General features: G+C 46.1%; 1 protein-coding gene across 3 annotated transcripts in view; it reads right to left on the bottom strand.

Moving 5' to 3' along the window:
* The window catches only part of PAM16 (presequence translocase associated motor 16), a 187,299-nt gene that overhangs the window by 8,615 nt on the left and 162,354 nt on the right, over positions 1-16,330 (bottom strand). The window contains exons 23-28 of one of the 3 annotated variants that reach the window (XM_075318221.1): positions 15,671-15,760; positions 15,462-15,578; positions 15,245-15,380; positions 14,119-14,210; positions 9,391-9,477; positions 4,302-5,156 (exon numbers count right to left, since the gene is read on the bottom strand). In XM_075318221.1, the coding sequence (XP_075174336.1) occupies positions 5,151-5,156; positions 9,391-9,477; positions 14,119-14,210; positions 15,245-15,380; positions 15,462-15,578; positions 15,671-15,760 (528 nt within the window). In that variant the 3' untranslated portion in view covers positions 4,302-5,150. Of the gene's footprint in view, positions 1-289; positions 397-4,301; positions 5,157-9,390; positions 9,478-14,118; positions 14,211-15,244; positions 15,381-15,461; positions 15,579-15,670; positions 15,761-16,330 lie in introns of those variants that run through there. The other 2 variants (XM_075318224.1, XM_075318223.1) reach the window with 2 other exon arrangements.

The following is a 16,330-nucleotide window of genomic DNA, read 5'->3' on the forward strand; positions in this document are numbered from 1 at the left end:
TGAAGCCTGGGAGCTGTGGTTGTCACGGTAACCCCATGGCGCTGGTTTTCGGTAACGGGGACACAGCCATTCTAATATTTGTGATTAATGATTACTGTCTTTTGGGGTAAAATATCCAATTCTATCAAAACAAAACCCAGAATCAAACGGACAACACAGGACACAGTCATCCAGGTCACTCTTACGTCAGTGTCTCCAAACGAGCAGCACACCGGCAGGGCATGCTGGGATATGTAGTGCAGTCTTGGTGATGCCGCTCCGCACGCCAAGACGTGTCCCGGTCTCTTACCATCTCGCTCCGCTGCCGTCAAGGTTACACGTGCGGCCGCCGCGTCCACTCTCCGTTCGGTGCCAGGACCTTGATGATGACATCATGATCAGGTGACCGCGCCGATACACCACGTGACGGCGCCATTTTGGCAAGTTCATACTTCCAACAGCGGGAGAATTGAATTATGGGAATTATGTATTACGTCACCAAACGGCCTGAAGAGGAGGGAGGGGGAGGGAGCTGCTGACGTACAAGACAGACTCAGCAGAAGCAGGAGTTGGGAATCAGAGCGGACATCATGGCAACCAGTTACAGCTCAGCTTTCATTTCTCTCATTGAAAGCAAAGATTTGATTGGGCGCTGTACAATGCTGCGTTTCAATTACAGCCAATCAGATTCCAACTCTCATTTTTTATTTAGACACTTCGAAAAATATAAGGTCTGTCCTGATTGGCAACTATTGACTGAAGCTTCATTTTTCCTTTGTATTAACCCCTTCATGACAGGGCTATAAAAAAAAAAATACTCTTTATTCCAAAACCCACAACTTTTATTTTTCCACAGACGCTCGGTATTTAGTTTAATTTTTTTGTTGTTTTATTGATTGGTTTATTACAGAATTCACTGGACTGAAAATTCCAAAGTGAGGGTTTTTTATTTTTTTGGGGTGGTGGTGGGGGGTCAATTTTCCCATGTTCAAAAGTGACCCAGTCTCATGACTCCCTTCAGGGAACACATTTCGCATTAATGAGATAAGAGCTGACTGTTGGTGCCTATAGGATTCCTTTAATATGATTTTATGTAACTTTATTTTTTTTTTAGTTATTAAAACTTTTTTTTAAAAATGTTCTTTATATTTTAGGCCCTTCAGGGGACTTAAACCTGCAATCATATGTACAGTCCAGACTATATACCTGCCCTCTGCGCTCCCAGCCCTCATTTTATCCATCCCAGCACCCATAGGCCTCTGTCACAGCCAAAATAGAAGGTAATTAACATACGGTTTGTACATGCGCTCTCTCCCAGAAAGAAAGAAAAAAAATCATCTCACTTCCTATATAAATCAACATTGCATCCTTTAGGCTAAGTTCACACATCACATATTTTATGTATCGATTTTTTAAATGAAATCCGCATGGTTTCTGCAACAAAAACGCACGCACTGTCTTGTTTCCCATATAGCATTTTATGTGCATTTTTGTTGTGGAAATTCAACTTAAAAAATAAATAAGGCTACATTTTTTTTATTATATATATATATATATACACATACACACATATATACAGTACAGACCAAAAGTTTGGACACACCTTTTCAGGCCTTGCACCCTCTCAATCCTGCTTCCAAACATCTCTTCCTAACAGTTGATGTTGCTACCTCAATATTGCACTTTTCTTGCCGTTCTCGCAGAAGCTGAGGAGAGGTGAGCTTTCGATTGGCAAGGGATGTTCTTATCAGTACTCTATCCTCCCTTATAGTTGACTTTCTGGGCCGACCAGATCTAGGCCTGTCCTGGGTAATTCCAAGCTGCTTATGTTTGTGCAAAATTGTTACAACTGTCCTCTGATTACAGCCGACCTTCCTTGCGATCTGGGGGTCAGTATAACCCTCTTCATGTAGCACCACAACTCGCACACGATCCTCCGCTGACAAAAATCTGAAGGCTCCCATCATAAAGCACTACAGTATGATTCACTAGATAGACCTACAGATAAAACTAACTAACTAAGCAGCAGATGGGATGCAATGTAACGGAATGTGATTGGCTGCCATATCCAGGTTATGATTGGTCACAAGAACCTCATCTGTGATTGGCTAATTCTGGATCTGAAGCTGAACAATTTTTAGTTGTGCTTTCAATTCCCATATTGTTGCAATAATTTCAGGCAAAACTGCTTCAAAAGCTAAACATATTACAGGGAGAGAATGCAAAATTGTTTTCTGAACAAAACCATATATAATATGTCATATTAGCATCGAAGATATTCGACAGAAAACGTTTAAAACTTGAAAAATCAATTTATCCTATGCAGGACTTATGAACACCACAGTGTGTGTGTGTGTGTGTGTGTGTGTGTGTGCGTGCGCGCGCGCGCATATATATATATATATATATATATATATATATATATATACATATACATACATACATACATACATACATACATACACAGACACACAAATATATATACAGTACAGACCAAAAGTTTGGACACACCTTCTCATCTCTAGAGCAACTGCTAAGACGAGACTTTGTGCAGCAGCCTTCATGGTAAAATAGCTGCTAGGAAGCCACTGCTAAGGACAGGCAACAAGCAGAAGAGACTGGTTTGGGCTACAGAACACAAGGAATGGACATTAGACCAGTGGAAATCTGTGCTTTGGTCTGATGAGTCCAAATTTGAGATCTTTGAATCCAACCACCGTGTCTTTGTAGAAAGGTGAACGGATGGACTCTACATGGCTGGTTCCCACCGTGAAGCATGGAGGAGGAGGTGTGATGGTGTGGGGGGGCTTTCCTGGTGACACTGTTGGGGATTTATTCAAAATTGAAGGCATACAGAACCAGCATGGCTACCACAGCATCTTGCAGTGGCGTGCTATTCCATCTGGTTTGCGTTTAATTGGACCATCATTTATTTTTCAACAGGACAATGACCCCAAACACACCTCCAGGCTGTGTAAGGGCTATATGACTAAGAAGGAGAGTGATGGGGTGCTACGCCAGATGACCTGGCCTCCAGTCACCAGACCTGAACCCAATCGAGATGGTTTGGGGTGAGCTGGACCACAGAGTGAAGGCAAAAGGGCCAACAAGTGCTAAGCATCTCTGGGAACTCCTTCAAGACTGTTGGAAGACCATTTCCGGTGACCACCTCTTGAAGCTCATCAAGAGAATGCTAAGAGTGTGCAAAGCAGTAATCAAAGCAAAAGGTGGCTACTTTGAAGAACCTAGAATATAAGACATATTTTCAGTTGTTTCACACTTTAAGTATTTCATTCCAAATGTTTTCATTCATAGTTTTGATGCCTTCAATGTGAATCTACAATTTTCAGAGTCATGAAAATAAAGAAAACTCTTTGAATGAGGTGTGTCCAAACTTTTGGTCTGTACTGTATATATACACATAGTGAGATATATATATAGAGATATAAATATATAGCTCTATCTATATAGGGCGGCACGATGGCTCAGTGGTTAGCACTGGAGTCTTGCAGCGCTGGGGTCCTGGGTTCTAGTCCTACTAAGGACACCATCTGCAAGGAGTTTGTATGTTCTCCCCGTGTTTGCGTGGGTTTCCTCCGGGTTCTCCGGTTTCCTCCCACACTGCAAAAAACATACAGATAGGGAATTTAGACTGTGAGCCCCAATGGGGACAGTGTTGCCAATGTATGTAAAGCGCTGTGGAATTAATAGCGCTATATAAATGAATAAATATGATTTATTATATATATATAGGCCAGCAGTTTCATTTCTGAAATTCGCAAGTTAAAGTAATGGGTGAAATCCGTCTTATCGAGTATTTTCAGACCAGAAAAGCACATGCTGCTAAAAAAAATATGTTTGATGTTACCATTAATAGGGGTTTTCCAGTTTAGAAATAAAATTTGTAGTTTCTTTTACAAAACCAAAATGTGCCTTACTCACCCTCCCCAGGTCCACCGCTGACCTTCCGCCGCTGCTCCTGGTGCCTGTTATTATTTGCAGCTCTGACGTCACGTCTGCAACGTTGCAACCAGTGAGTTTAGCAACTCAAGCAGAGCCGCTACTGGCTGCAGCGCTGTATAAGTGACGTCAGACACCGGGAGCAGTGTCGAAAAATCAGCAGTGGTCCTGGGGCGGGTGAGTAAAGCACATGTTTTTTGAGGTTTTGGGTTTTTTTGCAAAACAAAGCAGACACCCTCATTTTTGAGCCTTGCCACATGACCAGGGATTTAAGACAAGCCAGAAGCTGCAGAGCCTTCATCTGAGGATATATTCCTTATCACCTCATCTGTTTGAAGCAGAGACAAGAGACGGACACTGTGATGTTTTGACAGTTTTATTAGAAGTATAAGGCAGACCCCGCTCTGCAGGGCACATTTGGCAGTGCCACAAGTGGTCCCTGTGTTAGTAAAATATATGGCTTCTACATGGCAGGTAAACATTAGACAAGTTATAACCCGGGCGTTGCATCAGATCTGGTCCCCTGATCCACACTGGTAAAGCAAGGAGGTCACTAGAAGAAACTCATGCAGTCAGGAAAAACATACCGCCATATTGTAACCATCACAATATACCGTAGATCATACACACAATACGCAGGTAATCTAGAAATGGCACCAGAAGTCCGGGAATGCCAGTCTGCCCAATACCAGGAGACAGGGGATGCCAGTCTGCCCAATACCAGGAGGCAGGGGATGCCAGTCTGCCCAATACCAGGAGGCAGGGGATGCCAGTCTGCCCAATACCAGGAGACAGGGGATGCCAGTCTGCCCAATACCAGGAGACAGGGGATGCCAGTCTGCCCAATACCAGGAGACAGGGGATGCCAGTCTGCCTAATACCAGGAGGCAGGGGATGCCAGTCTGCCCAATACCAGGAGGCAGGGGATGCCAGTCTGCCCAATACCAGGAGGCAGGGGATGCCAGTCTGCCCAATACCAGGAGGCAGGGGATGCCAGTCTGCCCAGTGCAGATGCGGTTGCGGCTCCGCGGTTTGCGATGCTCCAGTTTTCTGGCGGGCCAGGAATGCTGGGAGTGTGTAAACAATTGGCCTGAGTTTATTTTTCCCTGGGATCGGAATGTATCAGAAGCAGAGATTTCTCCAAGACATTTCCAGTTACATGGGCGAGAGGTGAGGGGTGAGCAGGCTGCGGGGGTTACCGGAGGTCACCGCTAATCCTGGAAGACACAAAATGCAGACTTGTAAGGAGAACAAAGAGCGTTTGTGCAGAGCCCAGTGTGCGCCGCTCTGCTACGTATATGGAGAGGACCGCGCCAGCATGTAGACGTATTCCGCCCAGGTGTGCCGCACGTGTGCACGGTATGGCCGGGGCGTACTACCCCCTGATTAATCATTCTGTATAATTATTATTCTAACATCTGCAGCAACAGACACAGAGGGCTCCTCCATGGGGACGATCTGGAAGCACTTCACCCAAAAATGTGTTTAGAAAGCATTTTCCCTTTAAATAAGAAAAAAAAGACACCAAATCTTCAGTCGCTCCTCGGTAACAAACTGGTCTCTGATGGTATGGAGTAACTTATTTTAAAGCATACCTGTTAGTTTAAGTGATTTTTTTAAAATGAGATGAGCTGAATTATGTGTGTATGTGAATCCAACACTGAGGTGAGAAAAAACACTTACTAGAAAGCAGAGGACATTATACAGCAGTACTGAGCAGTGAAGCTGTGAATCCAGCAGCATGGATGACATTATACAGCATTACTGAGCAGTGTAGCTGTGAATTCAGCAGAACGGAGGGCATTATACAGCAGTACTGAGCAGTGTAGCTGTGAATCCAGCAGCATGGATGATATTATACAGCAGTACTGAGCAGTGTAGCTGTGAATTCAGCAGAATGGAGGGCATTATACAGCAGTACTGAGCAGTGTAGCTGTGAATCCAGCAGCATGGAGGACATTATACAGCAGTACTGAGCAGTGTAGCTGTGAATCCAGCAGCATGGAGGACATTATACAGCAGTACTGAGCAGTGTAGCTGTGAATCCAGCAGCATGGATGATATTATACAGCAGTACTGAGCAGTGTAGCTGTGAATTCAGCAGCAAGGAGGACATTATACAGCAGTACTGAGCAGTGTAGCTGTGAATCCAGCAGCATGGAGGACATTATACAGCAGTACTGAGCAGTGTAGCTGTGAATCCAGCAGCATGGAGGACATTATACAGCAGTACTGAGCAGTGTAGCTGTGAGTCCAACACTGGGGTGAGATAAAACCGTGTTAACCTGAAAATAAGACACCGCCTTAAATTATTTTTGCCCTGAAAAATGCGCTAGAGCTTATTTTTGTGGTAAGGCTTATTCTTGGGGAAAGTTGGGTTGGGGGTAAGTTTACCCCCCCCCCCAAAAAAAAGCAGACCCCCTTCCCAGGAGACTCATACTGATCAGACCACGGATTGAGATCTTCAGCGAGCACTCCCAGCAGGTATGCTCCATAGCGGTCCTCCCCTGCTTCTGTCTGGAACGCACACACTCCGGTGATACCTGTTGCTTTGTTGCTTCCAGCTGGCAGGGAAACCTTGGACCGTGAGTGGAGCACAAGGATCCTCCATGCCCTCCACTGCAGGTCCTCCAGGTTTCCCTGGCGGCCGGAAGCACAAGGTATCACCAGATGTGGTGTGTGTATGTGATCTGATGTGTGATTGTGTGTAGGTGAGCGATCTGATGTGTGTGGGTGTTCGTCCACCGCAGGTCCTTGATGTGTTCCACCGCAGGTCCTCCCGTTTGGCGTCTGGTGAGTATGATTGCAGGGTCTTTTTTCTTCTCTCTTTTGGGGGTGTCTGCTTTCTATAATGAAGCGTCCTGCAGTATTTTTTTTAACTTTTTCAGCTGCATGGACACTTAATTATTAAACCGCAACTAGGGCTTAAATTTAGGCCTTGCGCTGAAAAGGCTGAAAATTCCTGCTGCGGCTTATTTTTAGGGTAGGGCTTATTTTCGGGGAAACACTGTATACTTACTAAAAAGCAGAGGACATTATACAGCAGTAACCCAAGCTGTGTTGCTGTGAATACAGCTCAAGGGTGAGAAAACACTTACTAGAAAGCAGAGGACATTATACAACAGTACCCAAAGCAGTGTAGCTGTGCATACAGCTCAAGGGTGAGATAACACTTTCTAGAAAGCAGAGGACATTATACAGCAGTACCCCAAGCAGTGTAGCTGTGCATACAGCTCAAGTGTGAGATAAAACACCATTCCATTCATTGTCTATGGGCTGCCGGAAAAAAGACTAAGGGGTACTTTGCACGCTGCGACATCGCAAGCCGATGGTGCGATGCCGAGCGCGATAGTCCCCGCCCTCGTCGCAGCTGCGATATCCTTGTGATTGCTGGCGTAGCGAACATTATCGCTACGGCAGCTTCACATAAACTCACCTGTCCTGGGACGTTGCTCTGGACGGCGACCCGCCTCCTTATTAAGGGGGCGGGTCGTACGGCGTCACTGCGACGTCACACGGCAGGAGGCCAATAGGAGCGGAGGGGCGGAGATGAGTAGGATGTAAACATCCCGCCCACCTCCTTCCTTCCGCATATCCTACAGGAGCTGCGGTGACACCGGTAGGAGATGTTCCTCGCTCCTGCGACTTCACACACAGCGATGTGTGCTGCCGCAGGAACAACATCGGACCGTCGCGTCAGCGTCATTATGGATTACGCCGACGCTACACAGATGATGCGATTATGATGCTTTTGCGCTCGTTAATCGTATCATCTAGGCTTTACACACTACGATATCGACAGCGATGCCGGATGTGCGTCACTTTCAATTTGACCCCACCGACATCGCACCTGCAATGTCGTAGTGTGCAAAGTACCCCTAAGGGCGGCTTTGCACGTTGCAACATCGCACGTGCGATGTCGGTGGGGTCAAATCGAAAGTGACGCACATCCGGTGTCACTTTCGACATCGTTGTGTGTAAAGCCTAGCTGATACGATTAACGAGTGCAAAAGCGTCATAATCGCATCATTGGTGCAGGCTCCGACTTTTTCATAATTACGCTGCCGCGACAGGTACGATGTTGTTCCTGCGGCAGCACACATCGCTGTGTGTGAAGCTGCAGGAGCGAGGAACATCTCCTTACCTGCCGCCGGCGGCTAAACGGAAGGAAGGAGGTGGGCGGGATGTTTACATCCTGCTCATCTCCGCCCCTCTGCCGCTATTGGCCGCCTGCCGTGTGACGTCGCTATGACGCCGCACGACCCGCCCCCTTAGGAAGGAGGTGGGTCGTTGGCCAGAGCGACGGTCGCAGGGCGGGTGAGTGCATGTGAAGCTGGCGTAGCGATAATTTTCGCTACGCCAGCTATCACAAGATATTGTACCTGCGACGGGGGCGGGGACTACCGCGTGCGACATCGCAGCATCGGCTTGCGATGTCGCAACGTGCAAAGCCCGCCTAAGGCAGCATTCGGCAGCCACATAAAAATGAATAGAGCCCAGGTCGAAGAAGGGCAATGTCACTCTGTTCTAAGGGGCATAAATGTTCCCTGTTTTTCCAATCAGCGCATGTCTCAGTGGTTGGAGCTCCACCGATTAATAAGTTATCAGCTATCCTGAGGATATGCAATATCTTGTTTTCACCCGACAACCCAAATATAAGATGTTTCTCAAGGGACATTTTAATGCAACTTATACAGCCAAAACAAGAAGGCTATTAAAAAAAAAAGAAAGAAGCAGAATACATCTTCTATATGCACCCTCCCTTTAATAAGCCATTAAATATTGCATTGAAACTGAATATCTGAAAGCATCTTAAGAATTGCTGTCTCGATCAGGATCTACATGGGAAAAAAAAAAATATCCTAAAGCCGCCCTTCAGATCGTATGTTATCAGCCGGAGGCTACAACCCTCATCATATGACTTGAAAATCTAGCGCCCCCTATTGGAAGTATCAATCCTAAAAGTCAATATTGCCCTTTAATGAACCTTGCCATATGACTTAGGATAAAAGCCAAACCAGAATCTCAATTTGCAGACACCATGTTTCGGGATGTTGCCCCTCCTCAGTGCAAAGCATGAGATCTGGTCTGACTAGGGTGTAAGGAGTAACGTTTCTCCTTGTGGAGAATGCCATTGAAATAGCCCAACGATCGCAATCCCAATGATAGAAGTATGTCACTGAGCGCCATATATCCACGTGTAGGCTTACCCTGGGCTAAGGAAAGGAGAACCTACAATTAGGAGTCTCTGCGGACGGTCAAACCCACAGCGTGGATTTCCTCATGAATCGTGTCCTCAGCTGAACCCGGGACAAGAAATGGATTCCAGCAAATCAACCAGAGCTTTTCTTATTCAGTAAGTTTTATATCTATCCAGAATATAAGCAGCAATAGAGGACAAGAGCACAGAAATGTGTATGATATGCGATATTCACAGGCGGCACTACTCACCCACTCATCCTCGTCAACGCCTTCAAATGCATCCTGGGGCAGAGGGTCGTCCCGATTTCCAAGCTTTGCCACCATTGCACTCAGAAGCTGAGGAATGGAAAGAACAATATGAATTCATCGTCATACAGGGGTTTTATGCTGCAATAAAGGGCTGTTTGCCATATCCGCTGTCAATCTAGTGACTGGCCACGCTTGGATAAAACATGGCGGTAGTTGTGTCCAGGTATAGGACACGGCATGCAAGGTCCTGACAGCGGTTATAGTGTCATGCTAAAGAAGCAGGCGCATGGCGAGCAGCAAAATATCTGTCTTGTAATTCTACTACTGTATACCATCTACCCTTATACACTGTGCGCCGAATCTGCAGATATCAGCGGGGTCAGCTAATAGTCCAATATGTATAAGGGCCTCCCTGCTCTAGTAGAATCCGGCACACAAATCCCTGGCAGCGGTTATAGTGTCATGCTAAAGAAGCAGGCACATGGCGAGCTGCACTGTATCTGTTTTATAATTCTACTACTATATACGATCTACCCTTATACACTGTGCGCCGAATCTGGTCAGCTGACAGTCCAATATGTATAAGGGCCTCTATACTCTAGTAGGATCCGGCACACAAAGCCCTGGCAGCGGTTATGGTGTCATGCTAAAGAAGCAGGCACATGGCGAGCAGCACTGTATGTCTTTTGTAATTCTGCTACTCTATACTATCTACCCTTATAAAATGTGTGCCAAATCTGGTCAGCCGACAGTCTAATATGTATAAAGGGCCTCTATACTCTAGTAGGATCCGGCACACAAAGCCATGGCAGCGGATATAGTGTCATGCTAAAGAAGCAGGCGCATGGCGAGCAGCAAAATATCTGTCTTGTAATTCTACAACTGTATGCTATCTACCCTTATACACTGTGCGCCGAATCTGCAGATATCAGCGGGGTCAGCTAATAGTCCAATATGTATAAGGGCCTCCCTGCTCTAGTAGAATCCGGCACACAAAGCCCTGGCAGCGGTTATAGTGTCATGCTAAAGAAGCAGGCACATGGCAAGCAGCACCGTATCTGTCTTATAATTCTACTACTATATACTATCTACCCTTATACACTGTGCGCCGAATCTGGTCAGCTGACAGTCCAATATGTATAAGGGCCTCTATACTCTAGTAGGATCCGGCACACAAAGCCCTGGCAGCGGTTATGGTGTCATGCTAAAGAAGCCGGCACATGGCGAGCAGCACTGTATGTCTTTTGTAATTCTACTACTCTATACTATCTACCCTCATACACTGTGCGCCAAATCTGGTCAGCCGACAGTCTAATACAGTTAGGTCCAGAAATCTTTGGACAGTGACACAATTTTGGCGAGTTGGGCTCTGCATGCCACCACATTGGATTTGAAATGAAACCTCTACAACAGAATTCAAGTGCAGATTGTAACGTTTAATTTGAAGGTTTGAACAAAAATATCTGATAGAAATTGTAGGAATTGTCACATTTCTTTACAAACACTCCACATTTTAGGAGGTCAAAAGTAATTGGACAAATAAACCAAACCCAAACAAAATATTTTTATTTTCAATATTTTGTCGCAAATCCTTTGGAGGCAATCACTGCCTTAAGTCTGGAACCCATGGACATCACCAAACGCTGGGTTTCCTCCTTCTTAATGCTTTGCCAGGCCTTTACAGCCGCAGCCTTCAGGTCTTGATTGTTTGTGGGTCTTTCCGTCTTAAGTCTGGATTTGAGCAAGTGAAATGCATGCTCAATTGGGTTAAGATCTGGTGATTGACTTGGCCATTGCAGAATGTTCCACTTTTTTGCACTCATGAACTCCTGGGTAGCTTTGGCTGTATGCTTGGGGTCATTGTCCATCTGTACTATGAAGCGCCGTCCGATCAACTTTGCGGCATTTGGCTGAATCTGGGCTGAAAGTATATCCCGGTACACTTCAGAATTCATCCGGCTACTCTTGTCTGCTGTTATGTCATCAATAAACACAAGTGACCCAGTGCCATTGAAAGCCATGCATGCCCATGCCATCACGTTGCCTCCACCATGTTTTACAGAGGATGTGGTGTGCCTTGGATCATGTGCCGTTCCCTTTCTTCTCCAAACTTTTTTCTTCCCATCATTCTGGTACAGGTTGATCTTGGTCTCATCTGTCCATAGAATACTTTTCCAGAACTGAGCTGGCTTCATGAGGTGTTTTTCAGCAAATTTAACTCTGGCCTGTCTATTTTTGGAATTGATGAATGGTTTGCATCTAGATGTGAACCCTTTGTATTTACTTTCATGGAGTCTTCTCTTTACTGTTGACTTAGAGACAGATACACCTACTTCACTGAGAGTGTTCTGGACTTCAGTTGATGTTGTGAACGGGTTCTTCTTCACCAAAGAAAGTATGCGGCGATCATCCACCACTGTTGTCATCCGTGGACGCCCAGGCCTTTTTGAGTTCCCAAGCTCACCAGTCAATTCCTTTTTTCTCAGAATGTACCCGACTGTTGATTTTGCTACTCCAAGCATGTCTGCTATCTCTCTGATGGATTTTTTCTTTTTTTTCAGCCTAAGGCTAAGTTCACATTTCCGTTGATTTGTATCAGTCACATGCGTCGCTTGACGCATGTGACTGATGCGCTGTTCAACGCTGTACAACGGATGACAAAGAACAGAATTCTTTGTCGGATTCCGTTGTGTGCAGGGGGCGGAGTTCGGGGGCAGAGCCGAGCGGGGGGCGGGGCCAGGTGCTGAGGATGTCAGTGGAAGTGCTGCGGTCTGCATGGCTGGGGACAGGTGAGTGTATGTGTGAGTGAGTGTGTGTATGTGCATGTATGTATGTATGTATGTATGTATGTATGTATGTATGTATGTGCACATGAAAAGTGCGGGAGGGGGCGGAGCCGAGCGGGGGGCGGGGCCAGGTGCTGAGGATGTCAGTAGAAGTGCTGCGGTCTGCATGGCTGGGGACAGGTGAGTGTATCTGTGAGTGAGTGAGTGTGTGTATGTGCATGTATGTATGTATGTATGTATGTATGTATGTATGTGCACATGCAAAGTGCGGGAGGGGGCGGAGCCGAGCGGGGGGCGGGGCCAGGCGCTGAGGATGTCAGTAGAAGTGCTGCGGTCTGCATGGCTGGGGACAGGTGAGTGTATGTATGAGTGAGTGTGTGTATGTGCATGTATGTATGTATGTGTGTGTGTGCACATGCAAAGTGCGGGAGGGGGCGGAGCCGAGCAGGGGGCGAGGCCAGACGAAGGTGTCAGTGCTTGTCTGCATGGCTGGGGACAGGTGTGTGTGTGTGTGTGTGTACATACATGTGCGGAGTGCAGGAGGGGGCGGGGCCGAGCGGGGAAGTGTCGGCCTCCCTGCACACGTAACCAGCCTAAATATCGGGTAACAGCAAAGCACCCGATGTTTACCTTGGTTACCCGATATTTACCTTGGTTACGGGCCTACACCGCTTAGCGCTGGCTCCTTGCACCGTAACCAGGGTAAATATCGGGTAACCAACCAAAGCTGGTGACGTGTGCAGGGAGCCAGAGAGCATGCGCAGCGAAATCCGACGGATCTCGCTGCTCAAAAAACGTTACATGCTGCGTTCCTCCCGCCCGGCGGTCAGTCGTTCCACGACTGATCAGTCGGGCGGAGGGTGCAACGCAGCATCATCAGTCACAATCCGCTGCTCATACAAGTCTATGGGAGCAGCGGAATCCGCTAAACGGATTCCGCTGTTTACAAGAGCAGCGGATTGTGACTGATAGATTTTAGCGGAAATGTGAACTTAGCCTAAGGATGTTCTGCTTCACCTCAATTGAGAGTTCCTTAGACCGCATGTTGTCTGGTCACAGCAACAGCTTCCAAATGCAAAACCACACACCTGTAATCAACCCCAGACCTTTTAACTACTTCATTGATTACAGGTTAACGAGGGAGACGCCTTCAGAGTTAATTGCAGCCCTTAGAGTCCCTTGACCAATTACTTGTGGTCCCTTGAAAAAGAGGAGGCTATGCATTACAGAGCTATGATTCCTAAACCCTTTCTCCGATTTGGATGTGAAAACTCTCATATTGCAGCTGGGAGTGTGCACTTTCAGCCCATATTATATATATAATTGAATTTCTGAACATGTTTTTGTAAACAGCTAAAATAACAAAACTTGTGTCACTGTCCAAATATTTCTGGACCTAACTGTATGTATAAGGGCCTCCCTACTCGAGTAGGATCCAGCACACAAAGCCCTGACTGCGGTTATAGTGTCATGCTAAAGAAGCAGACGCATGACAAGCAGCACTGTATCTGTCTTATAATTCTACCACTCTATACTATCTACCCTTATACACTGTGTGCGAAATCTGGTCAGCCGACAGTCTAATATATATAAAGGGCCTCTATACTCTAGTAGGATCTGGCACACAAAGCCATGGCAGCGGATATAGTGTCATGCTAAAGAAGCAGGCGCATGGCTAGCAGCACTTTATCTGTCTTGTAATTCTACTACTCTATACTATCTACCCTTATACACTGTGCACCACCGAATCTGCCACTATCAGCGGGGTCAGTTGACAGTCTATGTATAAGGGCCTCCCTACTCTAGTTGGATCTGGCGTCCTAAATGTTTTGTAGATAATAGGGGTCACTAGTTGCACCCCCACCGTCCTGAACGACATCACTGGTTCCTTATCGTGTGATCTGGGCAGGACATAAAATAAGGGTCAGGTCACAGGTCTAACCTCCTCTTTCTTCTGCTCATCTGTCTTCTCTTGAAGGTACACCGAAGCTGGCACAAACTTCTTGTTTGGCGCCTCCTTAGGAGCTTGGCTCACTGTGGGCAGAAAAAACTATTTTAACATCTTAAGGACAGAGCCATTTTCCATTTTGGCATCCTTCTAGTCCCCCCTCCTCCTAACAGATATAACCTTTTATTTCCTATCCACATATCCATATCATGGCTCATTTTTAGGGGGAGGAGTTGTAGTTTTGAATGACACTATGCACATTACCATTTAATGAAAACCTAAAAGAAAAAAAACAAACAAAAAAATCCCCCTCTGCAATTACTTTTATGGTTTCGTATTTACGATGTTTGTCGTGAGGGAAATAACGGATTTCAGGTCAGTATGAATACGGCGATATAAACTTAAATAATATATATTTTTTTAGTTTTTTTGTCGCTATTTCCCAAGGCCCATGATTTTTTAGTCTTTCAGTTGATGGGGTGAAGGCTTATTTTTTCCATTTATTCATTATTATTTTTTTTGCACAGTGAGCTTACCTTTTTACTGTTACTAAACAATGTTTTTCTATATTGCATTGCGACCAAGAAAAAAACAAAAATATAGCAACTTTTTTATTTCCATTTTTCACCATTTTTTATCTAATGGTTTAAATAATTTGATATTTTATTTCCATAAATCAAACTTTGATATCAAATATGGTTATTTTTTTATTTGTTTTTGGATGGAGGAAAAAAAAGGGTGGGTGGTGGGGATTTAGATTTTTATTTTTTAATTATTACTAACACTTTTTTTTTTTTTTGACTCGTCTATACATTGTAATACTCTAGTACTAAACCATATGGTAAAAATCATGGGACAACCAAGATGGCCTTCAACAGGCTCCTAACTGCTAAATTAGCCCATCAGCACCCTGCGATAGTCCTGCAGGGAACAAGGCGATGGATGTCACTTAATCGCTGCTGTTAGAGACAGATGTCAGCTGTTTGGCACAGCCGGCACAAGCCCTGTGTGGAGCCGGCTCAGCTCTTGAACCCGTTCCATGATGTAATAGTACAACATGGAGTTGGAAGGGATTAAAGTAATAATATGTACAGATTCTGTAGAATACCCTTGCCCTTACCAGGAATCATGCCCCGAGGGCAGAGGCTGACGCTCCGCTGCTGCTTGTCTTTACCACTCAGCCATTCCTCGGCCGTCAGTGCCGGCTCCCAGGTGACACGGGACGGTGGGAACAAATCATCTTGGAAGAAGTCTTTCTATGGAGACAACACAACCGTACAGCTGACTCTTCATTCACACTGGTATAACCAATCTATGAAATACCAGGCGGTGCCCACCTTAACACGAGGCACCCGAAAAGCCACGGGCTCAACGGAGTTATAGCAGAGACGAAGGGCGCGCAGAACCTCCACGTCAGGCACCGAGCAATCCACCTTCCGCAGGTACTGGATACCCTGGAATAAGGAAATAAAAGAGTATTCTGATTATCAGTATACACAAAGGCCTCCTGCAGGCACCAGCTATAATATGGGAAGCGGGGTCTCACCTTATGTGGATCGCTGGGGATGAAGGTGTTACATTCTAGGAAGTAGGGGGATTCTGGGACCACCTCATAGAGGAAAACTCTGGTGTCACCCTGGAGAAAGAGCGGCACAAACAGCACAATAAAAGCAAAAGGAGACGCACATACCCCTATTCCCCCGGAAATCAGGAGCCTATACCCCTATTCCCCCAGTAGTCAGGAGCCTATACCTCTATTCCCCCAGTAGTCAGGAGCCTATACCTCTATTCCCCCAGTAGTCAGGAGCCTATACCCCTATTCCCCCAGTAGTCAGGAGCCTATACCTCTATTCCCCCAGTAGTCAGGAGCCTATACCTCTATTCCCCCAGTAGTCAGGACCCTATACCTCTATTCCCCCAGTAGTCAGGACCCTATACCCCTATTCCTCCAGTAGTCAGGAGCCTATACCTCTATTCCCCCAGTAGTCAGGAGCCTATACCCCTATTCCCCCAGTAGTCAGGAGCCTATACCCCTATTCCCCCAGTAGTCAGGAGCCTATACCTCTATTCCCCCAGTAGTCAGGAGCCTATACCTCTATTCCCCCAGTAGTCAGGACCCTATACCTCTATTCCCCCAGTAGTCAGGACCCTATACCCCTATTCCTCCAGTAGTCAGGAGCCTATACCTCTATTCCCCCAGTAGTCA

This window comes from Anomaloglossus baeobatrachus, chromosome 7, assembly GCF_048569485.1.
Source record: "Anomaloglossus baeobatrachus isolate aAnoBae1 chromosome 7, aAnoBae1.hap1, whole genome shotgun sequence".
Lineage (NCBI taxonomy): Eukaryota > Metazoa > Chordata > Amphibia > Anura > Aromobatidae > Anomaloglossus > Anomaloglossus baeobatrachus.